This window comes from Eucyclogobius newberryi, unplaced genomic scaffold, assembly GCF_026437365.1.
Source record: "Eucyclogobius newberryi isolate DKJ021-1_F unplaced genomic scaffold, fEucNew1.0.hap1 SCAF_4, whole genome shotgun sequence".
NCBI lineage: Eukaryota > Metazoa > Chordata > Actinopteri > Gobiiformes > Gobiidae > Eucyclogobius > Eucyclogobius newberryi.
In genome coordinates this window covers 7648551-7674899 of record NW_027316056.1, presented here as the reverse complement: position 1 = coordinate 7674899, position 26349 = coordinate 7648551, and the positions used below count along the sequence as shown (strand labels likewise).

General features: G+C 39.3%; 2 protein-coding genes across 2 annotated transcripts; one reads left to right on the top strand and one right to left on the bottom strand.

The window, feature by feature from the left end:
• Positions 1-1415: 1415 nt before the first annotated feature.
• fbxo8 (F-box protein 8) lies at positions 1416-14166 on the bottom strand. The gene is made up of 8 exons (XM_072463576.1): positions 13969-14166; positions 12919-13012; positions 12083-12160; positions 10402-10546; positions 8899-9025; positions 6714-6832; positions 5002-5198; positions 1416-1888 (listed from the first exon to the last, which is right to left on the bottom strand). Exons 2-8 carry the CDS (start codon positions 13010-13012, stop codon positions 1701-1703), a joined length of 948 nt encoding a protein of 315 aa, XP_072319677.1. The 5' UTR covers positions 13969-14166; the 3' UTR covers positions 1416-1700.
• Positions 14167-14643: 477 nt separating this feature from the next.
• cep44 (centrosomal protein 44) lies at positions 14644-25756 on the top strand. The gene is made up of 11 exons (XM_072462737.1): positions 14644-14698; positions 14943-15040; positions 15826-15973; positions 16989-17132; positions 17527-17601; positions 18270-18497; positions 21997-22125; positions 22215-22313; positions 23109-23180; positions 23662-23736; positions 25715-25756. Exons 2-11 carry the CDS (start codon positions 14949-14951, stop codon positions 25754-25756), a joined length of 1104 nt encoding a protein of 367 aa, XP_072318838.1. The 5' UTR covers positions 14644-14698; positions 14943-14948.
• Positions 25757-26349: the final 593 nt, after the last annotated feature.

Genomic DNA, 26349 nt, shown 5'->3' with positions numbered 1-26349 from the left:
ACCTTTAAATGCTGTCCAAGGAAGCCATTTTCAGCACAATAAACCTATAAATGCAGCTGGAATACATGCGTTCGCACATCCGGGAACTTGTGCAGTGGCAACCGAGTCCGCCATTTTGAAAGGGGCACAACAGCGCGTCTACTACATACGAAATCCAGGAAATATGAGGCCAAAATGCCAAAAACCTGCTTAATCTGTCAGGACATCGCTCTGTTGACTGACCAAGAAATGAGAGCTTAGTTTTGCCGTTATCGTCTAAAGAATCACAGTATTCGTAGCTCATGATGCCGTAGAAAAGGATGCAGTCGTGTTGGTTTTTATACATCGCGTGCCCCTTTTAAAATGGCGGAATGGGGAAGTCCCGGCTGTACGACGTCACCGCCAACGCACGTATTGGTGTGGAACAGCGCTGCCCTCGCCGTCCTGTCGTTATTCTACATAAATGAGCGCGACGGAAAATCAAAAATGTTTAAACTCCCGGAGCCTTCAGTGCAGTAGCAGCGCTCGCTTCAGATAAACCTCCTTCTGGACATTTCAACACAGACAAGACAGATTTTGGGTGGCACAGTCTTTCACAGTGAAGTGGTGAACCTTCTTGTCTTGCAACTTCCTTTTCATCTTTACTCGACACAATTTCTTCTACATAAATTAAATAACTTTGTCAAACTTTCTGTCCCGGGGGAAGTGGACGGCCCGTTTCCATTAGTCAGTGCGGTGCGAGGAGCCGGACCGAGCCCATTTCTCACAGCTTTTAGCCTCGAGAACCTCAACTTCTCCATGTTTTTTTCCCTCACACAGTCAATACTTTGAAAAAAATCGATGATTCTGAAATTTAGAATGTGTTTTGTTGTTGTTTAAGTGTCTTTTAGCCTTGTTTTTTGTCGTTTTGAGCCTTTAAACGCGGCTTTCTTTCTTACTCTCGCCAGCAGAGGGCGTCAGACACTAATCCAAGCCTTTTGAAACCCTAGAACATGCTTTTAATTGATTTCATTTCTTGCCATGAAGATAAATGTATTATTTGTTAACACGCGACATCACGGTACATTAGATTCTGAACTGGAAAGCAATTTTTTTCCGCTAAATTTAACTTTTAACATAAATCAAAAGGTTGTTTCTCATTTTTTTTGCCCTCAAGTTTGTATTTTATTTGATGTACCTGTACCTTTTATTGTACAGTAAATCTTAGTGCATTATCTGCACAATATATCACACAAATATCAATACAAACAAATAAATAAATATATATCGCAATTTGTAAACGAAAATGTGAAAAAAAAGGGCTGAATTTATTTAAAATTTTCTTTTTTTTGTTCGATTTAGTCTTAGTTTTGTCTCTGCTCAGTTTTCACTTTGACAAAGGTCGACTGATACATCAAGACATGAATATATATGTTTTAAACTGAAATGAGTGCGTCAAAAAGTATCTTCGAAAATCGCAATACTATCGATACTGCAATTTATATTACAAAAACCTCTAATATTGTGCAGTTTTAGCAGTTAGACAAACTAAATCACAAACGCCCCCAATATTTCAGATCTAAAACGATTTTCAAAGGCCTGACTGTGCATTACGTGTGCGTGAAGGAGAGCGGAGGAGGTGGAGGAGAAGGAGGCGGAGGAGGCGGCGGAGGAGGCGGAGGAGGCGATGACACGAGTCGGGACAGAGATGAGGCCGGTCCTCCCTCGCGTGAACGGGGCTCTTAGGCCGCCACGTGCCCGATCAGGTAGATGTTGTCGTAGAGATGTCCCACGAAGTCGTCGGACACGTTGTGGGCGGCGCGGCGCGTGTTCCGGATGAACTCGCGCTTGGACATTTTGTTTTTGACGTGCGGACTGGTCAGGTCGATGGACAGCAGGATGAGACTGTAGCACAGCACGTACACCGCGTCTGGACAGGGGACACAAGGGGACACAGGGGGACACAAGGGACACAAGGACACGAGCGTGAAATGGGAGCGAAAAACCACGTCGTGTCTGGCACATGAAACTCCTGACGTGCAAACAACAGATGGATATTCTCATATAATTGACCCAGAGTCGTCTCGGGCGTGTGCTAGGGCTGCACACATGTAATAATCCATAAAGGAATTTGCATTTCCAACATTACTGAGGTTTTAATTAGGCCTGGAGTCATGTTGGACGACTTAAGACTGGTTCAAATATGGTGTTTTTTTACTCGTAATCTTTTATATTCTTCTACTTATCCTAATTGTACTGTAGTTTTGCAGAAAGCGAGCAGATATGGGAACAAATCAATCTAAAAGTGATGTGTCCGTCCCGGAGACGCCTGTCATGCTGCAATGTCAAATAAATATGGGAAGGAGTGTCTGGAGTGTCTGCCAATGTGGTCCCATAAATGTGGATTTGGCTAGATGTTTTTTATTTTTATTTAGTTAATTTTATTGTATTTCTGTTTCTGTCATTTCTTTGTGATTTTAATGCATTTTTCCTGTTGTGTGATGCACTTTGAATTGCCTTGTGTATGAAATGTGCTCTACAAATAAACTCGTCTTGTCTATATTGTAAATGTATGTTTTGTATGTTGCTGGCATTTTACTCCTTGCCTGGGACTACAGTTGGAAACTAGCTAAACTACAGCTAATACAGTTATATTTTACAGACATTTTGATTCATGTGCACCGTCTCACTTCAAATAAACTAATAATGAATAAATAAATGAAATGTCCTCTGATGTGACGTTAGAAAAAGCTCTAAACTATCAGATCAGACCAAATATTTGATCTAAAGTGCACGGACATGACAAAAGATTTTATGTTGTATTTGTTGGTAAAAGAGCAGAATAAATTCACATCAAGTGTCTGGGTAACTTAAAACATTTTGATTGATTAAAAAGCGATCAACCAATTAATCGACTAAACAACTACAAGCTCACAACTCTAGTTTTAATTGATATCAATCCAGTATTTAAATGTTATTATTCAGAAATGTTGTTTTTGCTCAAATTTACAAAATACAATTTTGCGTCTTCCAGTTGTAATAGATTTCAACATTTGTTTCCTTAAAGATCATCAAATGAAGCACGTGCATCTGGGACACAAAACTCCTGAAACTAAATCAATAGATGGATATCTTTTGAACTGGACAGAAAAGAAAAAGAAAAACACATGGACTGAAAGCAATCACACAAAAAAAATGTACGACACAGAAGGAACCAAAGCTGTGACACAGAAAAGTCTGGACGTCCACAAAAAAGATATAATAGTAAAAAGCTGCTTTGTTTCAGCTGCTTCATGTTCCACAGTCTGAACGTGACGCCGTCTTCACCATTAGGGCCCAAACGGGACAGAAGTAAGAGTGCAGACCATGACCTCAGCCTCAGACCCATTACTCTAATCCACTTAATCACACAGTTTGAGAGTTTGTGCCTCTCTGTGGTCTGCTACAGGACCAGCGCTCTGAACAGGCTCAAAGTCTGGGATTAGTGGAATAAACCTGGATTAGACCTCTGTGTTGGTCTGAGCTCTGAGGGTAATGGAGCCAGAGGGCGGACCATATCAAGGCAGCGCTTTCAAATCATACACAGCATATGTTTTTATTCTTTTCATGTTGACATTTTTTATATGTCCAGAAGAAAAATGTCCCGGATCAATTCAAGAAAAAATAAAGAAATCCTCCATTACATTTAAGAGATGCAGGAATATAATAAAACGTCACATTCTCCAAGTTCAACTCAAAAGTGGATTTTTTAGACTCATTTATGACATAAAAGAAGTTTATAACATTAAAAATAACACTAATAATTACAAATATGGCCAATATTGACACTTTTTTATGCTAAAAGGAGAACTAAATTTAAAGGTCTTTGAAACGTGATGGTTAAATAAGTATTTTTGGGGAGTTTGAAGTGTCTGTTGCTGTCTTTGCAAAGTCAACCTCAAAACAACTATTCTTGGCAATGTTAAATGTTTTTGTATGTGATTATACTCTCTTAATTCAATAAAAACAAGATAGAAACAACAATTCGGGTTGTTTTTTGGGTGGCGAGCTATCGCTGCAGTTACTCTGCTTAGTTCTGCTTCAAATCTCTAGCAAAGGCCATGATTTAGTTTGGGCCGACAAATCTGCTTATAGGACCAATATGACTTCAAAACATGCTCTTGAGTACGTTTAGTTTAGCATCTCATGATTTAACTAAAAGAAAACCACAGAGAAGATTCTCAGAGCCACATAATTTATCGAGAAAACGTCATTTATGGAGGAGATTCAGATCTGTGTGTTGTGGACGCTCGGAGGGGAGAGGACTTTCTGACCAGGATTCACCAAACTAGTGTGAATGAAGCTAAATGCTGCTCCAGGTATGTTTTTGATGCATAGTACTTTCTTTATGTTTCTGAGTGGTTTTGTACTGGTTCTGATAACGCTGAAGATCATTATAAATCTTTTCATTAAAAGTGAGATTTTGCCCTATTTTTTTTAAATCAATATTTGCTCAAATAAATATATAGTTTTGATGCTAGTTTTAGTATTACTGACTTTCTGAGTTTTGACACATTTACAAGCCAAATCTCTTCTAATAATCAACAAACTCCTCGACTCCTCGTCCCTGTAAAAACATTTGCTTTGGAGCTTTTATGCTTTTTAACCATTATTATTAGCTTATTTTTATTATTATTTTGTATTATTATTATTATTAGCTTATTATTGGCTTATTTATAGCTTTTTTTTAACCATTATTATTAGTATTATCTTGTCTTGCGCTAACAGTTTTTATTTTATTTTATTCTATTTTATCTTGATTTACCCCCTCCATTCCTTATTAAGAAATGAGAGTTTTTGTTTATAAGAGTTCTTCTATTAAGAGTGTTGTTTAAACTTCCTATAAGTTATCTGTCCTTTTCCTCTGTATCTACCTGTGTTGCAACAATGAAATTTCCCCATGTGTGGACAATAAAGGAATGCCTCATCTTACGTTCGCTCTGAGCTCATTCACACCGGGTCGCTCCAAAGTGGGGCGCGCAGGCAGTTTCCGGACGCACTCACCGGGGCTGAGGCCGAGCTGGCGGACCAGGCCGGGGTTACAGGCGCAGAAGCGATGGCTGAACTTGGTGATGAGGGTCTCCAGATACTCGCCGCGCTCCTCCGGCGCGTGGATGTGTCTGAAGAAGTCTCGCAGCGCGTTGGGCAGGAACTGGTTACTGAAGTTATGCAGCGTCACCAGCTCGTCCAGGACGTCCCGCCTGCGAGTACATGAGGCGCTTTTCTGTGAACCCTTTCATCTTTCATTTGCTCTCGTTACTACAATTCACGAGACAGTAACAAAGACAACGTAAACTTTAAAGTCTTATATGAAGATTCTCCTGTTTTTCTAAATATGACTTAGTTTGGTGGGATCGAGCCTCTTATAAAAATGTATCATAGTTTTAGTTTCGTTAAGTCGCAGTTTGTGAAGACGTTTTGAGAAATAAAACGTTCTTCTTACAGGAGCTGAATCCCTCTGTGATGTCATCAATGTGCGACGTGTCATTGAAAACACAGACAGTTTACACCTGACACACTTTTCAAACCATCGTTCAACAAAATAAAGGTAATATTGTTTGTCAAATCATAACTATTGTATAATTTAAATGGATTTTGGCTCTTCAGTCTGGTTGCTAGGTAACAGTTGTGGAATTACCTCTACCTATGTCATTATTTGCTGCCCATGTCCAACCAGGAAGAACAATGATAAACTTTACAAAAATGGTCAAACTGGGGAAAAAATAGGCAAAATGTTTAGTCAAATCTGAAATAGAATTGTGTTCACTACGTTTGAGTGAAATGTGTTTTTAAATGTTTTCCTTTGTCTTATTCTACGCCAGACGCAGTTTCACAATTTTAACAAGATTTCAGATTTTTCAACAACAAAAAATAAAGACAAATATGGCCCCATAATAAGTGAAGTATGTTTATGGAAAACTCATGCTTCTGTTCTAACGTGCGCTGCAGCAGTCAATTGACTAATCGTGACACGTCGACTATAAAAAATGATGGTAGCTCTATATTAATCACTGTAATCATTATCTGGACTAAACAAACTCTAAAACACATTCGAAAAGACCTCATATAACGAGGCATTATTACATCAAATTGGAAAAGATATATAAATAATAAGATTTTCCTTTCATAAAACACACATTCGTAAATATAGAAGTCTTCAGTCTACATATTTCAACCTTTATTTGGTTGATAACGTATTTAAACTCTCAACGTACAATAGAAATAATTGTTTGACAAGTCGATTACTAAAATAGTCATTATTATCATAAATAAATAAAATTAAAATAAATAGAAAGAAAGAAATATATGGCCAACTAAAACGCATTAAAATACTGGTGTTGTTTTCGGTTTATTTGATTTTTATGTATCAATGTTTTTTAATTTATTGTTTTTGTTTTTTGTTGTTGTTGTCATTTTGTGTTTTTTAGTTTTTGCAACTGTATTGTTATGTTAATTGTTTAGTTGTTATCGTTTAAAAAAATGAAAATAAATAATCATTAGTTGGAGCCCTGACCTGTTTTTCATGACCGTTATGTGTAAAACTGCTTCCTGTGTCACTTACAATACACATTTTCCTCTTTATACGACACGACAAACACTTTAAACTTGTCAACGAAAACACAACTATTTAAAATCACAGACATCATTCATTCCACAGTGTTTTTGTGCAGATGAAGGTCACGTTTGACTTTCTGAGGCGAGTGGACGTGTTGTACCTCTCGTCCAGGTAAATCCGCAGCATCTTCCAGTTGAGCCTCCGGGTGTAGAAAATGAACTTGGCCAGTTCTTTGGGATGATCCACCAGGATTCCTCTGCATAAGAAGTAACCGACGCCCTGCACACGGACACAGAGGAGGACACAGATGAGGACACAGAGGAGGACACAGAGGAGGACGCAGAGGAGGACGCAGACGAGGACGCAGACGAGGACGCAGATGAGGACACAGAGGAGGACACAGAGGAGGACGCAGACGAGGACGCAGATGAGAACGCAGATGAGAACGCAGACGAGGACGCAGATGAGGACACAGAGGAGGACGCAGACGAGGACGCAGATGAGAACGCAGACGAGAACGCAGATGAGGACGCAGATGAGGACGCAGAGGAGGACGCAGATGAGGACGCAGATGAGGATGCAGATGACGCAGAGGAGGACGCAGAGGAGGACACAGAGGACACAGAGGAGGACACAGAGGAGGACACAGAGGAGGACGCAGAGGAGGACGCAGACGAGGACGCAGATGAGGACACAGAGGAGGACACAGAGGACACAGACGAGGACGCAGATGAGGACGCAGAGGAGGACGCAGACGAGGACGCAGATGAGAACGCAGATGAGAACGCAGATGAGGACGCAGATGAGGATGCAGATGAGGATGCAGATGACGCAGAGGAGGACACAGATGAGGACGCAGATGAGGACACAGAGGAGGACGCAGACGAGGACGCAGAGGAGGGCGCAGATGACGCAGATGAGGACACAGAGGAGGACACAGATGAGGACGCAGATGAGGACACAGAGGAGGACGCAGACGAGGACGCAGAGGAGGGCGCAGATGACGCAGATGAGGACACAGAGGAGGACACAGATGAGGACGCAGATGAGGACGCAGACGAGGACGCAGACGAGGACGCAGACGAGGACGCAGACGAGGACGCAGACGAGGACGCAGACGAGGACGCAGATGAGGACACAGATGAGGACACAGAGGAGGACGCAGAGGAGGACGCAGATGAGGACGCAGAGGAGGACAGAGGTCAAACGCCACATTTAAGACGGAAATATGATGCATTTGTAAGATAAAATCAGTACTTTTTACACCTGAATCAATCTCGACGACTGTTTCATTTGAACATTTCTTCAATCAACGTTAGAAGTGTCATAAAAATGAACAATATCACAATTATTATACGTGTTTTATAAGACTGCGACGATCATTTTTAGCGGTTGTCTGGTCAGAGATTATCGTTTCGATTAGTCAACTCGTCAAACTGTTATTTTACTTAAAAACAGAGGCTTTTTAACTATATTATCAGCAAAATAAAGGGGGATATAATGACTAAATAGAAAATATTAACAGAAAAGTGTGTTATTAATGAAAATCAGAACTTGTTTATTCTGTATTGACATTCAGATTTACTGTCTTGGTTATAAAAAGGTATTTTCCCATGTTTAGGTCCAGTCCAGATATTGATGATCAAACTACGACTATAATTAGAGTCGACTAGTGGAGAAACGCAGAATTACAACATCAACTACATCGACTTTATTAAAACGATTAAAAACGTCTAGTGTAATCTCCTGAACACGTTACAGCTGCACTTTTGTGGTTCATTTTATGGTTAACTGACACATTTTAGCTCATTGCTGATGCTTTGTAAAATATATACTAAATATCAGAGTTATTGCAACAACAACAACAAAAATATATTTATTTGATCAATAGCGCTCACTCCTACCCAACATTTTATAAAGAAGTTAGAAATAAACAATCCAAAACATGTTCCCTTATTGTGAAAAGTGTGTTTTTGACTGAATCTAAACTAGGGCTAAATTTAAAAAAATTGATCATAAAAAAGTGTCTAGTCGGTCGGGTATCAATTTATTACCGGTATTTATGAATTGCACCCCTCAATTTAAGGTTGTATACTATAATATTAACAACTACAATGACTTTTATTGAACAGTGCCTTTCTTGACACTCAAGGACACATTACAAAGGATTAACAGACAAACAAATACAACAGGTAACACAAAAAAACAACAATACGGCAACATGAAAAAAGCGATCCTGAACAGTTGAGTTTTTAATCTGGTTTTGAGCGTGATTGTTTTTTGTACTGACTCGTTTGCTGTAGTTTGTCATGTTTAGTTGGTTGTGTATGAACATGTGTAAATACCTCCTGTGGGTTAGCGTTAAACGTCAGGCAGCCTTCATCCAGCTGGAGGTAAAGTCTTCTGTAGGAGAATCCTTCTGGTAGTGTTCTGTTGTAGATGGAGCAGTGGCCCCACGTGCTTTTACACAGCCTGGACGCACAAACACAACATTTTAACAGGTATTTGTGTTTGGTTTTGTGTCTAAATGAAGTGATTGATTGATGTCAGAAATGGATTTTAAGTATTGGAAAAGAAAGAGATTTGAAGGACACATTCTGCATTAGGCTGCCCCAAATAAATTGTCTGTTTGCTGTAACCCGACCCAACATTTTTCAACTGAGTCGGACAGTAGGCAAATTCTTATTTTTTTTACTTTGACTTCATCGCCACCACAGACATTGTTGATTCATTTCTCCCTGTGGCCCTCAGAGGCAACTGTTGTTGTGATTTTGGGCCTTACAAAAATAAATTGATTTGATTTGATTTGAAAAAAAAGATCCAAATTTTGCCATTTTTTGACTCGGAGTGACCTCCAGGGGTCAGGCTTCAAAAGACCAGGTTTACCAGCGTGATAAAAATATTCGACGCAGCGGTTTAGGAAAGACCGGTCGGTGTGTCTGTGAAATAATTGAAAAATAAAAGATTTTGACGTTTTTTCAAAAAAATGCAGATTTTTTTTTCCAGTCGCCTAGTTTCATACCGGGTCGGTCGGGTTACGGCAAACAGACATATTATTTTGCTAAGCCTTATTTGTATTGTTATTGGCCTTTAAACTTGCTCTTGAGAACCTTAGCGTTGGCATCTCACGCTTTTGGAACTCAAAATAATGAGCGTTCCCTCATCAAAAACTCTTAGCGCTCCATCTACTGGCGGCAAGTGGAATTACTAAAAAGGAGATGAAAATACCTAGCTTGCGTTCAACATGCTAACATAATTACACATTTGTATTTAACGCAAAATGCAACTCCGGGTTATGTTTTTGACAACTAGTTATGTCAAGGTTATTTGGTAAATCAATAAAAACAAAAAACAAAATTACTGTGACAAGTTCAGAAACAAAATTAAGTATTTTTAGTCCAACTGATAGTCTAAAAATAGATGCAGTTATATTTAATTTGGTTGTTTTTGTCACATTTAACTATATTTTGTCTTTGAGAAAGTTACAATTTTGTAAAGCTGGTCACAACCTTTAGAAATATTAAGATGATGGGAATGAAATAAATGAAATTGCTGTTGTTTGGTCATAATAATAATCATCAATCATCATTAAATTGTGATACTTTTCCTCACAATAAGCACAACACTATAATTTGATATCGTGACATCCCAATATACGACACTACTTGTTACTAATTGTGTTACTACTCAACTATTCTAACTACTTGTGTTACTAGTATTACAATATTGCTATTACTAAGCACCACACACAATCACTTTCAGAGTAAAACCCAACGACTTTAGCAGATGAAACAGTAATACATGTGGTCATTGTGCAGGCCAAACACCGCTCGTGCTCCTCGTCTCACCCCTGCCACAGATACTCGTCGTTGCCCAGGCCGTGCCACACGCAGCTGGCCAGGCACAGGTCGGTGGCGTTCAGGTAGGACAGGATGGTGATGCCCAGCTCCGGAGGCAACATCTCCAGGTCAATGAAGCCGTGGTGCTCCTTACCTGACACAAACACAACCAATACGCAGACAAAATCAAGACTTAAAACAGGACTAAGAAACAGTTTAAGATAAGATAAGATCAAATTATTCCTTTATTGTCCTCACATGGGGAAATGTCATTGTTGCAACGCAGTAGATACAGAGGAAAAGGACAGATAACTTAAAGGAAGTTTAAAAAACACTCTTAATAGAAGAACTCTTATAAGCAAAACTCTTATAAACAGAAACTCCTATAGACAAAACCTCTCATTTCTTAATGAGTAAAGGAGGGGAAAAATAAAGATAAAATAAAATAAAAACAGCTAGTGTAAGACAAAATAATACTAATAATAATGGTAAAATAAACACTCTATTTTCATCAGTTATATGCACAAGAATGTGACATTATTGCATCTGAGTACGACAGTAATTGCACATGAATATGACGGTAATATCTCTGTAAATCCCTGTGGTAGTTTAATGTGAATGTTCAGGGCGTTTGAAGTGTCTGTCGCCCCCTGCTGTCTGTGGGAGGAAAACCAGCCTTGCAACATGTGCCGACATCGACCCGAAGACAAGTCTCCTGAAAAACCCTGGCTCTTTTTTTTAATATTTGTTTCATGGCATCTGGTATCCAAGTGTTACATTTACTTTATTCTTTAGACTTCATTTAGACCGCCTATACTTCAGACTTTATACTTCAGACTTTACGCTTCAGACTTTACGCTTCAGACTTTACGCTTCAGACTTTACGCTTCAGACTTTACGCTTCAGACTTTACGCTTCAGACTTTACGCTTCAGACTTTACGCTTCAGACTTTACGCTTCAGACTTTACGCTTCAGACTTTATTCTTTGGTGATATTGGGGAGCCCTACTTCCCAAAGGCCTTTTAGAATAAAATTAAAAATTAAAAAAATAAGCAAAATAAAAGTATGATTTTATTTTTGATGGTTTTGCTGCAAAAATCTTATTAAAAATATATATTTTTTTGCATTAATATTCCACAGTATGGCATAAAACTGTCTGCATGAAGAATGTAAGGTATTAATGATCTATTTCCATGGAGACATCCACCTCGAGCTACATACTGTGCCTTTAAGTAGTAAAATATCCTCTGCAAAAAACAGAACATCCTGTCTTTTTAGAGAAAATATCTTGTAGTTTGGACCTGTGTAAGTTATGCTCTGAAATACATGGGATTCTTGCAGTAGTTAAGCGGTTCATATTGCATTCTTCTCTCAAACGTTAAAGCTCCTGGATTTGTGTTCAATATGCACTAAACAGAATCCTACTTGAACCTTTGACTTAAACATAAATCGCACAATAAACGATACAGAAATAATGTGATTTGATTTGTTTCCAGAATTGTGCAGCCCAATTGGAAAGTTAAATTGTTAAATACCTGGATATTAATTCTAGACTATGAGGAGCTTTAGAACATGGAGGATTATGATCGTCTCCAGCAATGTGAAGTATGTTAAATAGAGACTTCAACACAATGTTATTACCAGTCTGTGTATAACTTATTCCTAAAGTACATTTATAGTGAGTTTTACCTCCTCTACGGGACCTTAGCTGCTGGTAGATGTCGGGGCCGTAGCAGTTCTGAGGAATTCTCCTCTGGCCATCTCTCCCTGTAAAAACAAGAATTTACACATTATTTACATAATGTTTAGTCAACGTAACTTCCTCATATTGTTTACATTTGTCACAAATGACACGTCTCAATCTTTGGTTTGCACAAAAGTCTCCAATACAGTAGAATATAACTTTATTTGTCTGTTTCAAAATAAAACATAAACGTGTCTTCAAAACTGTTGAAATAAACATCCACAACTAAACACAATAAATGCAATAACATCAACAATATTTGTGTTTAGTTGAAGTTAAAGTGACATATTTAAACTACTGTGCAGAACTTTGGAAACTGTTCTGTGTTTATAAATGTGCTTAATACATGAAGTGGATTTGGATATATAAATGTACATGAAGTTAAAAAACATTAGGGCTGCAACTTACAATTATTTTAGAATAAGTCAAGTCAAACCATTATTACCACTGTAAATTGAGGGTTTATAATACATTTTCATCCAAATGAAATTTGAAATATGGTGACTTACAAGTTACTTATAACATATATTGAATTACCGCGTAGTGTGTACACATTGTGCACTACAAATTAACTTGAACATTTGATTTAATAATGCCGCTGTCTTTGTTATATAACTGTATTTTCGAATGTCTTTTGTATGAGTCTGGATAGTCCAGATAAAGATGATAGAACTATGATTACAATTATTGTAATAGTTGCAGCCCAACAAAACATATTAAAACGTACAGGAGCAGTTGTTACACATTAAACTCTCATCTGCAGTAACAGTAGTGTCATTACCGTTGTGGTTTCGTGCTTGCTCTGCCAGATCTGCCAGCTCTTCCTGAAGGTGGTGTTGTTGTCTGGGCGGGAGCCTCCAAAGTGCCTGACCCATCTGCAACATACAAGCCACGTGAGATTCAATGGATGTGTTTGCACTTTTATTTGAACTATACTGGTTTAGGACATTAAGGACTATTATTCATAATTGAAATCAACATGCAGAAAATAACTAATAACCTCCGTATAACTTATGTATATACGAAGTATACAGTAATGACAGGTGTAGACGAGACATTTCCCAGGGTGTGTAATTGTGGGTAAACTTTTGCTCTGACAAAGGTAATGTTTTGGAGTCAAAAAACAGACTAAATTAGCTGATGCAATCAACTAATTTCATTAGCTTGTATTTGCCCTAATTACAAGTTTATTTCGATGAAAATCTCTTTATTATTAAGTCTAACGTAAAGGCACGACAAGCAAAAATACATTTGTGAGAATGAATATTCTTTTGTGAATGCAAAGGTTTTTCATCCCTCAATGTTAAAAGTAAAACAAGTGCTGCATTATCTTCTTTACAGACCAAAGCCATAGAAACGTGCATCAAAGAGGACTTTACTGGAGAATACGTGAACGCAGAGCCTCATTCTAAAGCCTGTTGTAAACCTATGGGCACAATGACATTAGACTCTTCTATTTAGAGCCTATTAATAGGTCCTACATCCTTTCCTTTGGCGTCAGCTGGGTTGCATAAACAAATCCATTGCCTGCTGTAAACATCAACGCTAGAAGTTAAAGCTTCAAGTTAGATCGGCCCAAAGACCCGCCTTTTCATGAAATACTATTGGTCCTTTTTCCACTCGAGCAATGAAACGCACGCGTCATTGGCTAACGCGGAAGTCACTCTTTCAAACACCATCACAACTCCCGTGGTTATCGTTTAGAGCTAGAGTTTTAAGTCAATTACAGCGTGCGGACTGAAAATACGTGGACTAGAAGTTGTACTTATGTTGTTATTGCTCACATAACTAAATAAATGGCTTCTATTATCAGTGACAGCCGCTTGTTTACCTGAGTGAAGCGATTCTTCCTCGGGATCTGTGCGCAAAGACGACCAAAAGCGACTTATTTTTGTCACGAAGGCTCCCAAAACGACATTAAAGCAACTGCAGATGAAAAATTGCAAAAAATGAATAAGGTTAAAGTGGAGGCAGAGGCTTCATTTTGCTGCTTTTACACTGGCGATCGCACATTTTGTTTTCCCCCTGCCCCCCTCGCAACCACAGACCACGCCCCCTTTCACGTTTCCGGTTTTACGTCACTTAGAAACGGAATTAAATATATTTTGAACGTGTATATTTTTTATTTTAGCACGCGTTAGAGAATAAAGTCTGAAGAATGAAGTCTGAAGAATAAAGTCTTAAGTATAGGCGGTCTAAATGAAGTCTAAAGAATAAACTCTGGCGGTAATGTAACGCTTGGATACCACACAAAACACAAAAGAAAAAGAAGAAGATTAAAGCGAATATAAGTTGTTTTGAAAAAGAAAACGTAACAAACATTTAGCACAAGTTTTAAAACGTAAAAAGATACATTCAAACTAAAAAAGGTAAAAAAATATATATATAATAAAATAAAAGGCGTACTTCCGCGAAGGTACTGCCCCTGAAACGCCACTTCCGGGTTGCCAGATTGGTGGTAGTGTTGTGTGGCCGCTGCTAGTTAGAGGCAGCACCGTTATCTGGCAACTCCGACGCAGCGGCACAAACAAAACTCTGCACGGAACACGATTGAGAAAAGGGTAAAAATATCAACACTCCCGTCAATTTAAGAACATTTTATAGATTGAACTTAAACTGTATGTAAACAATACGAATAACTATATGCATTTGTCCATTTTTGCGCTGTGAAATGAGCTGTAATTGGTTATAAAGCGATTGCCAAGTGTTGTGTTAGCCTAAAGTCGAAATAACTTATTTTTTTAGAAGTTTGATCACAATTGTTTGCCTTTTTCACACTTCTGCCGTTCTACTTTGTGTTAGTAGATCAAGATGCTGTCGACAGGAGATGTTAAATGTGGCCTTCGGAAGCTGGAAACTCTTATTCGCACAATAAAATACACTGGGCCTGTCGACTACAGCAGGTGAATAATGTCACTGTGGTTCAAAGTCCAGTAACGTTAGATATACACGTTTTCTATTGGTGGATGCACATTTCAAAATATATATAGAGCTCTTGCTAGAATGTAATGCCGCCCCGACTGTGCATTCAACTTTTGTTACATTCAAAAGTAAGTCACTTAATTAGAAATGTTGGAGCTTCTTCAACCATCCTTTGTTGACAAATCCTTTTTCAAATACTATCTTTCGTTTACACAACAAATGATGCATAAAAATGTTTGATTAACTGGGACTTAACCTGTAACTAAATGGACTAGAACAGGACTCAAACTGGGCTCTAACAAGAACCAAACCAGTGAAAACGCACTCTGAATCAGCCGTTTTGGGACAAGATGTTGTGCCATAAATATCATACAAGATAAATTTGACACAAGATTGATTTTTAAAAAAGCGTGTGCACACATGTGTTTGGATTGGAGAAAAAAAGGGTTTAACATCGTTGACTTGCACCTCTTGAGAAGCTGCAGTTCCAAAAACTCTAAAAACAGTCTCAAAAACAGTTTAAAAAAAAAAAAACAGTCTCCTACTGACAACTAAAATATAATAAATAAATAAAAAAAAAACTGAGCAGGATTGCACCATTTTTTTTTAATAAACCATGTCTAAATCTTAGTTTTTGTCCACCTCATGTCTTGTACCATCACTGATATCTTTTCATTTAAAAAATATATTTACAATTACATTTATTTAACAATGTGCAACAATGTAAGCGCAGAACAACTAGACTTTTCTACTGTTTTCTGGACAGACTCTCGAGTGGAGACCCCGGCGCTTTCCTTCCCATCGTGAGCTACGCTCTCACTTCCTTCTCTCCGGCGGTCGCTGAGCACTTGGTGACGTCTGGATTTGAACTGTGCGGAAAAACTGACCTAAGATTCACAGAGAGCGTCTACAAGGTAACCCTACAAACATCTCAGACATCATACCGCTTTGTTACACTGATGTGAACGATAAAACACTCACACGGACACTCAAGGACACAAAAACATGCAGAGCTAACAAATAACTCATTAATCAACATGCATAACGCACTATATACCGTAACTTAAATGAACAATCTGAGGGAAAAGCAATCGTGAGCACATTAATTATCCACCCTCACTGTGTGAAGGAGACGTTTCACAGGTCTTTTCTTCCTGCTGCTGTCAGACTTTATAACAAACACTGTTAGTCCTGAACACTCGAAATACTGACATAACCATGTGCAATACCGTCATATTCATGTGCAATACTGACATAACCATGCGCAATACCGTCATATTCATGTGCAATATTGACATAACCATGTGCAATACCGTCATATTCATGTGCAATACTGACTTAACCATGTGCAATACTGTCATATTCATGTGCAATACTGACATAACCATGCGCAATACCGTCATATTCATGTGCAATACTGACTTAACCATGTGCAATACCGTCATATTCATGTGCAATACTGACTTAACCATGTGCAATACCGTCATATTCATGTGCAATACTGACTTAACCATGTGCAATACTGTCATATTCATGTGTAATACTGACTTAACCATGTGTAATACTGTCATATTCATGTGCAATACCGTCATATTCATGTGCAATTACTGTTGTACTCACACACAATAATGTCACATTCATATGCATATAACTGATGTAAATAGAATGTTTATTTTACCATTATTATTAGTATTATCTTGTCTTACGCTAGCTGTTTTTATTTATCTTTATTTTTCCCTTCCATTCTTTATTAAGAAATGAGAGTTTTTGTCAATAAGAGTTTTTGTTGATAAGAGTTCTTCTATTAAGAGTGTTTTTTAAACTTCCTATAAGTTATCTGTCCTTTTCCTCTGTATCTATTGCGTTGCAACAATGAAATTTCCCCATGTGTGGACAATAAAGGAATATCTTATCTTATCTTTTTCGCAGGTTTTGAGAGACATTTTCCAATACAAGCCGGTTTTGACCAAAGAGCAGTTCCTCCAGTGCGGATTCTCACAGAGGAAGATTTCTGTTGTGTGTGACATCATCAGTTTAGTGCTGCAGAGACACAACCAACACAAGAAGGCGAAAGTCAGTGATTTTACGTATTGCTTCTGACCGTCGTGATGTTGTGATTGGCAGTTTGAATATGATTTATGATGCGCTGGTTTTCAAAAGACAGCTTCAAACTGGGACATCGTTTATAGGAGTGAAATGTGTCGAAGCGCTGGGTCATTGAACTGGATGTTTGTGTTTAGACGATAACTTAAATGAAGAAGTGGGATTATTATTACATTAGAATATGCGTGTTTTTACATAAAGTTACTCTTTTTCTCCTCTGAACTCGGCCTGTAAGTGCGAGTGGGTTAGAAATGCTTGACGCAAACTTTTACTGCTTAAAATTGTCGAACTTTCGTGTGTAAATGCAGAATCTTTGCTCTTACTTTGTCTGAAACTGATTTTCTTTCTTTGTGTGCGTAAACAGCCAAAATCCAGGTTTCCCGCGTCGCACAAGAAAGTCCGAGTAGAAGCTATTTCCTTTGCTAATCTGGAAAATGCTGTAAGTATAAAGTAACTTGGCCTGAATGTCAGAATAAAACGTTGAACCGTGACTGAAAGCACACGTTACAACTGTCATATCTTTGTGATTGATTGAAATAAACCTTTGATTATTTAGATGTTCTAGCACTGTTACGTTTACAAAATGGAACAAACAACCTCAGGACTCAACTTAAAAATAGACAAATTTGAAAGACAATGGTCAAAATGGGACAATTATCTTGAATTATCTTGAGTAATTCCTCTTTGTGTATGTATATGTAGGTGAGAGGTACGTATATGTGTGTATATATGGCCGACTATGTGCATGTGTGTGTAATATATATATGTATGTGGGTGTTTATGTATGGATACGTATACCAATTACATTTCTTTTTTTCTCCCTTTTTTCTGATGCCACGCCCTTATTCCCAACGTTTGCTCCTAAAACTTAAGCCTCTCCAGGTCTAGCACGCTCTTGAGTATTTTTCTTGTTTTTTTCACGTTTAATTTGTTGAGTTTGTATGTTTTATGTTCTGATGAAAAATAAAATAGTAAAAAACACAGATTTTCTAGCACTATTACCCATAAACCATAAACCATTTCAGTTCCTACAGTCTGACTACGATGAAATGACTTATTATAAAGCAGAAAGTGAACATTACTCGTGTTTCTTCATGTTCTCTTTAGATTCCTGCCCAGACGTACGTCGTGAACCACTTGGAAAACCCGTCCACAGTTCCCGTGACTTTCTCCCACAAACAGACGCCTTCCTCAAAGGTCGAGACTCGTTCGGCTCCAGTAGAAACATTCCCGTCTCAATCCGCTGAACACAAGGTTATAGAGTCCAGAGGAGCACAAGAGGAAGAGGAGGAAGAGGAGGAAGAAGAGGAAGAGGGGGCGGCGGACAAACGATGCGTACGTACGGCCTGAAATTGTACACGTCACATGGGATTTGTCAGTTATTAAGATAAGATATTCCTTTATTTATTATTATTCCTTTTATTTATTGATTAAAGGTGCACTGGATGAAGGGTGACAAACTGACGCTCATCACCGTAAATGATTCAAAAAAAGTGCACCGTATAATCAGATCTGTCTCAAAGCTAAATGTTCGTTATTGAGGTTATAACGATGGACACGCCCCTCACCTATGGAGTATTAACGGCTTTTAAGATTTTTACAAATGTGACCGGCCGTATGAAACCCAGTTACATGTCTACCCGGAGACATTTTGAGTTATTCACAGATTCTGAAAGTGTGAATTCAAAGCTTTCCAATGATGTGTCACTCATGTAGATCTGATAATATTTGAGTAAGTTGTGGTCATTTGAATGTAAACAACTCTCAAACCCATTCACTGAGAAAACGGCTTCCAAAGTTTCTCACCGGAGTGAGCCCAGAGTCACAGGGGGGCTCATTTGCATCTCATTGAGATAAGTCCTCCCCCCTGTCACACTGACACCACCTCCCCCCTACAGCTGTCACTCAAGACTCAAGGAGTGTTGTTATTGATGGTAACTGGACTTGAATGAAACTTAAAATGGAAATACTTGGATTACAAAAGGCCCTGAATAGGATCAAAGAATCAGAATCAGAATGAGAATAGGGTTCATTGCATTTGTCGATAAACATAATTCACAGGTGATTCACCAACAATGGTGCACTGAATGATTCAACACAAACAACAAAAGATAAGATAAGAGCCTTTAATGTTACAACGCAGTAGATACAGGGGGAAAGGACAGTAACTTATAGGAAGTTTAAAAAACACTCTTAATAGAAGAACTCTTATAAACCGATGCCAGGGCCAGGTATAGGAACTGCAACGGGTCCATGGCTTTGAATATATGAGATATGAGATATGAGATAATAGATATGATATGTACACCACCAGAGTCCAATTACATCAGAGATCACATCCTCATCCTCTTCTTCGTCTGTGCAGCACTCTTCTGTGCTGTGACTCTCGGCTCTTGGCATCAAAGCTGTAAACAAATAACAGGACATTTAAGAAATGGCTAACTATTTCACATAAAACACTCATTAACTATTTTTTTTTTTTTAACACAATGTGAGAGTTTCAATATAAATACCTGAAGTGCTGATAACTCTTGATCTTTGGAAGCCGTCTGAAGAAGGGACTCAGATGCTTCTGCCAGTCCAAGTTCTTGACAAACACTTTGCTATCCGCCGTTCCAACAAGCTGTGGGATATTGAGGTGAGACTCAGGAGAGCTGTTTTCCACTACCTGATGACAAGGGCGACACTGTAAAAAAATGAGAACAGAAGAAACATCTTAAGCAGAGAGCAGCACTGAAGTTTTGCCAGGCTAATGTTTACACATTACAGTAGTCAAATAATATAAACTAACCTCAGCGATGTCTTCCAAAGTGTCAACCCTGGTCTTCATGTATGCTCGCTTGATAATCTGATGATCTGTGCGTGGCCTGCAGCTTCTGATGTGTGGGAGAAGCTGTTTCCACAGTGATCTGAAGCTTGATGTACAAACTGCAGGCTCACCTGAAAAACAGATGTTGCTTATGGTTAATTATACTCTAATCATTAAAACACAAATCACCAAAATAATGTTTTACACTTACCACGCTCCTTAGCAGACTTGACGTAGAGACAGGTCATGTCAGTCAGGGTGTCTTTGCCAATTCTGAAAAGGGGAAAAAAAGGATTAGGGTTAACAGTAATATGGGAATAACACGCTTCACAGATAACAGTTCACATTGTGACGTTAACGGTGTATTTAAGATGCAAAACGCGGAGATATTGGGACATCTGCCCTCGGCTAGCGATGCTAGCTAGCTCACTTGAGATAACACTGCTCGTAAAAGCAAATCACTTGCAGAACAGCACACCAAAACATAAACATACACTTGAGTTTAAAACCGGCGCACATTAAAGTGATTAAAAGCGGGTGTTTTAGTCGCAAAGCTTACCTGGTTCAGCCATCCTGTTGTCTCTCCCAACACCGTGCAGAGACACACAGGAAGCTGATAATGGCCAGGCAAGCGCGTGATTGGTTCGAGTGACGCAGTGCGTAAGCCACGTGACCAGAAGTGGTATCGGGAGTTGTAATTTTTTTCTCTTCCCTCGCCGAAAAATAACCCGATAACATAGCAAAGTTTAGCTTACAACTTAGCTCCGAATAGCTGCGTTTAGCTCCAGGCTGTGGGGCTAACAGCCGGTTTAGTCCACCATAAAACACACACAAAGCACGACCCACACAACCCACGGGCCAACCCACGCCGAAAAATAACCCGATAACATAGCAAAGTTTAGCTTACAACTTAGCTCCGAATAGCTGCGTTTAGCTCCGGGCCTAACAGCCGGTTTAGCACCATAAAACAGACACAAAGCACGACCCACGGGTCAAGAAATACTACATAAGTATATAATTTGTACAGACAAAACGCCGAAAAATAACCCGATAACGTAGCAAAGTTTAGCTTACAACTTAGCTCCGAATAGCTGCGTTTAGCTCCGGGCTGTGGGGCTAAGAGCCGGTTTAGCACCATAAAACAGACACAAAGCACGACCCACGGGTCAAGAAATACTACATAAGTATATAATTTGTACAGACAAAACGCCGAAAAATAACCCGATAACATAGCAAAGTTTAGCTTACAACTTAGCTCCGAATAGCTGCGTTTAGCTCCGGTTTAGCACCATAAAACAGACACAAAGCACAACCCACACAACCCACGGGCCAACCCACGCCGAAAAATAACCCGATAACATGGTGATAACAGCAAGTAGTCACATTAAGCCCGTATTGCAGAGTGCACTGAAGCAACATGTTAGCTTAGCATTAGCTCCACCGGAGCAGACAAGTACGATTCTAAAGTGATCGCGAGACTGCCTTAAAACACAGCGTTAAAGCAATAATTTAGTAGTAAAGCAAAAGTGTACCTGAGTAAACAGTTCCGTTGCAATGTAGTCCAGGAAATGTAAGCTCTGAAGACTGTGCTCTGCAGACGGTCTGGAGTAATGAGAGGAAAACACGGAGCACGCAGCTGTAGCCATGCGGATCACAGCTGATTGGTGGAAAATGTAAACAACACGTTGGCTAGAAAAAGGTGACGCCCCCCAGGAGAGCAGGAAAAAGACCCGAAAACTCCACATTTTTAACAGCTTAATGTATACGTTTAAGACAACCAATAGTGTTATCTGAAGCACACAGGGGCTTATTCATAACTTCAACTAGCACATTCTGCAAAAAAATGAAAATCACAAATTTGGGGAAAAAAAAGTAAAATGCTGTTTTTCTCAGTTTCACCGAGGCCGACTTGGTCCGACAATTGCGGTGGCGAGTCACAAAACGACTCGACAACTATATTTTTGTTTGTTAATGTCGTTTATTCTGAAGGGCGTTTAAATAATCTGTGTTTCTGTGTGTTTTCAGTGTGTGGAGCTGGAGGGGAGGCTGTCCGCTCTCGGGGCCCGAGTCGAGGGCCTCGTTTCTGGGCTGGACCGACTCAGCGTCCTGGAGAAACGCCTTGAAGAGCTGGAGAGACCCAGAAACAAAGATGACGTTTGTAGATTTCATTTCTGTTTGTTTGTGTTTGTTTGTTTGTTTGTTTGTTTTCTTGAATAGACTTTGAATTGTCTGTTTTCTTGCAGAGTGAAGAACAGTTAATCACCGTTTCCAGGGAGACGTGGGAAAATCTGCACAGTCGAATTTTGCTTTTGGAAACTAAACTGGAGCTGAGCAGCGCTAAGGTGACATTTGTATGATTTTACATAGTAACGCGGGACTAAACGCGGGACTAAACGCGGGACTAAACGCGGCGGGACTAAACGCGGGACTAAACGCGGGACTAAACCGGGGACTAAACCGGGGACTAAACCGGGGACTACACCGGGGACTACACCGGGGACTACACCGGGGACTACACCGGGGACTAAACGCAGGACTAAACGCAGGACTAAACGCAGGACAAAACCCGGGCATTACATACATGTTTGTGCTTCCTGTTAATAGGTGATATTTTGAGGAAATTGGACTTTTGCTCTTTCAAAATATATATATATATATATATATATATATATATATATATATATATATATATATATATATATATATATATATATATATATATATATATATATATATATATATATATATATATATATATATATATATTATATATTATATATTCTTTGTCTTAATTGCTGTAATAATGATGCTAAATGTTCCTCACACTGAAACTCATAGATATTACAAACCTCAAACTGTCACCAATTTACACCGACGTCAAAACATGAACATATTCACAAAACAGACAAAACTATTTCACAAAAGTAGAAAACATTTAACACAAGTGGGAAAATATTGATCAAATATTGTATTAGTCTTTGTGTGATGATTTGTTTTTGTACTTTTGGGAAACCTCTCAGTTTTCTGCTTCAAAACACAAACTTTGAAGACTGAAAATGCACTTTAATATGTTCCACTCACTAACAGACTCATATTTGTGGGTTAGTGACATTTACCTTTTCTTCCTCATTTCTTAGGAGAATGTCCCTCCTCCGAGCTCTCCATCCGCAACCTATTGTGACCCCGATGTTGTATTTGACAAGCCTCAGGTAAAACACATGATGAGATAAGACGTGATGCAAGTGTCAAGGATTTACAAACCACGCTTCAAATAATGTATTTTTTACACCATTGTTCTCCTTTTTCTTTGTTTCTTCTTGTAAAGCTTCTTTGAGTGTCCATAAAGCGCCATGTCATTTGAATGCATTATTATAATTGATCTAATTTGTCAACGAAATTAAGCAAATCTAATCCTGGGTCTATCAATTTTTCAGATAAAAATTTCCCAAAAAGCTGGAACTTTGCCCTTTTTACACAGAAAAAAATGCCTTAATTTTATATGAAAACGTTACATGATAAAACGGGTGTAATACATATTTTTCATACATTTATGTGCGTGAACTACACTAGAAGTTTCAATTGAATATCTCTAAATTGAATATATTTTCCTAAAGGCCTGACGCCCTCATAACTTCAGAATGAAGCTGTTGAATTTCACGTATTCCAAGTATGTTTTTCTGTGTTAAACAGCCGAGTGTCAAAGGCCTCGCCTGCAGAGACAACGAGAGGAAAGAACTGGAAGAGCCAAAAGAACCAGACAATCGAGTACGTTCTGTTTTAAAGCTCCTGCCTTAAAGATGCACTGTGTAACATTCATTTAGTCGTTGGTTTATTTGAATGAGGACGGATATAAAAACATTGACTCACTTAATGCTATAGCGCTCATGGCCGGAGCTAATCGCCAGCACTTGTCCCTAGAAGTGCGTTTCACACATATTGCAGGGACTGACCCGCCAGCCCCGCCCACATTCTGTTTGAATGCATAAGAGTCAGAGCCAATGAAGTCGTCGGTCATCTATTTACCGACCAATCCCAGTCGGAGGTTTTAACCCATCACACTGAGATACGGAAGTAGCTCTTCGCCCCCGATCCAAAACATTCAAGATGGCGGACCCGGCTCGTGACCCGGCCCCGTGACCCGGCCCCGTGACCCGGCTCGTGACCCGGCTCGTGACCCGGCTCGTGACCCCGCTCGTGACCCGGCTCGTGACCCGGCTCGTGACCCGGCTCGTGACCCGGCCCGTGACCCGGCCCGTGACCCGGCTCGTGACCCGGCTCGTGACCCGGCCCGTGACCCCGCTCGTGACCCGGCTCGTGACCCGGCTCGTGACCCGGCTCGTGACCCGGCCCGTGACCCCGCTCGTGACCCCGCTCGTGACCCCGCTCGTGACCCGGCCCGTGACCCGGCCCGTGACCCCGCTCGTGACCCCGCTCGTGACCCCGCTCGTGACCCGGCTCGTGACCCGGCTCGTGACCCGGCTCGTGACCCGGCCCGTGACCCGGCCCGTGACCCGGCCCGTGACCCGGCCCGTGACCCGGCCCATGACCCGGCTCGTGATCGAGTGTTTACTTCTGCTCTGGCTTCGGTTTGAACGATGAGGAAAGTCCGCTTTACTCGCCGTGATGAATGTGCGTTAGATGCGGTTATACGAAGGGCGTCATCACGATTCAGGAGACATTTTCTGCGTTCAGGACGGATAACGCGGGACACGCCTTGTTGACATGGGCTACGTAATATCTGGTTAAGCGTGTCGCGTTTTTTGCCTCACTTCTGGGTTTATGTGATTGGTTCTGTCTCTGCTCTAAACTCCGCCCTAGAAATGTAAACGCAGCGGTCGAGCCCCAGAGCCTTACACAGTTTTGATAAGTAGTTTGTCATAACGTGTTGGGAACGGCTGGAAAAAGTTACACAGAGCACCTTTAAAACTCAAAGTTACAAATGAGTTGAGTGTCCGATTATTTGTGACGGTTAGCACGGTTAGCACGGTTAGCACGGTTAGCACGGTTAGCACGGTTAGCACGGTTAGCCCAGCTGCAACTGAAGTCTCTCAGTAAAAGTATACACTGATGACATACAAGTCATTCATGCAGTATGTTGTGCAGTTCAGGGTATTCTGCAACCTACAATTTATTTATATATACAAATAAAATCATGCTTTTCAAGGCTGCGGTTAACATGTTGTGGCACCTTGCACTTCTCAGATGGTGAGACAAAATGAGTTATTATAATATTAAAATTGATTGGTGAAAAGACCAAAATACTCAATCAATTCATCATAATTTCAAATCAGAATCAGAAAAGGTTTATTGCAATTAATGAACATAATTCACAAACATAGGAACTTGTCTTGGTGATACGTTGCAACATAAAACAATGAACAATGATAAAACAACATATATAAATAGCTTATTATATCATTATACTAATACTAATGACGAGGGGACTGTTAAAATAACTCATGGTGTTTTGATCATCGTTAACAGTATCTGAGCTAAACAGACTCTAAAACACACACGAAAAGCAAAGACAGTGTCATTATTAAATCTCAATGTCAAAAATGAATATAATTATCATCAATAATACACTTTATTTGTTAATATCCTCTCCCTAGAAGCCTTCAGTCGTCACAATGCAACATTTATTTGGTTGAAAATGTATTTAAAAAGACTCGATGTCCAATAGAAATAAACGATTGTTATTTGCAGCTTTAAAACAAATGTAAATTGTTATATTTTCCTCCAGGATGATCTCAAAGAAAGACTGGAGCGGATCTCCAACATGTAAGTTCTGTTTGACTTTTATCTGCAGTTTATGTATCGTTTTCTGAATATAATAATTGAAAATGTTTGTTCCAGGATGAAGAGCACTTCCTGTTTACTGAAGAACACTGACAACTACAGTTAATTATAATGATTAACTGACACAATCTGCTCACTTTGTTGACTCACTCAGATTATTCCTATGATTAACAATGATTTTATTTTGTATTGAATCACAAGTTATTATGCGTACAAACACAAATACCGGTACAAATATTTGAAAACTGGATACGGAATGACTCATTATTTTACTGCTACAAATAAACAATGTTTACGACGGAGAAAACGATGAATCTTTCAAATAAATAAATATTGCGGGTTAAACGTTCCTGTCTGCTGAAGTGAATGATGTGGTTTTCTTATGGCAGTGACTGTTTCTGTACTTTTGAAACTGTCCCATGAGTTTGTGAAACTTTAGAACGTCTTTTCCCAAACTGGAGTCGTGAATCCTGGTGTTCTCAGAAAAGGGTCCAAACCAGTGTGGATTTGATCTTATTTACTTCCTTAAAATGTCTTATTAGTCATACAACATATTTAATAAACACTCAATTATTATAT

Coding starts and splice junctions, on each gene's coding strand:
- fbxo8 (XM_072463576.1), bottom strand. CDS start 13,012: ATGGGTCAGGCACTTTGGAGGCTCCCGCCCAGACAACAACACCACCTT. Junction 6,833..8,898: donor TTAACGCTAACCCACAGGAG/GTATTTACACAT, acceptor GTCCGTGTGCAG/GGCGTCGGTTACTTCTTATG. Junction 1,889..5,001: donor CCAGCTCGGCCTCAGCCCCG/GTGAGTGCGTCC, acceptor TCCCCTGTCCAG/ACGCGGTGTACGTGCTGTGC.
- cep44 (XM_072462737.1), top strand. CDS start 14,949: ATGCTGTCGACAGGAGATGTTAAATGTGGCCTTCGGAAGCTGGAAACT. Junction 15,041..15,825: donor GGGCCTGTCGACTACAGCAG/GTGAATAATGTC, acceptor TTTTCTGGACAG/ACTCTCGAGTGGAGACCCCG. Junction 22,314..23,108: donor TGGAGCTGAGCAGCGCTAAG/GTGACATTTGTA, acceptor CTCATTTCTTAG/GAGAATGTCCCTCCTCCGAG.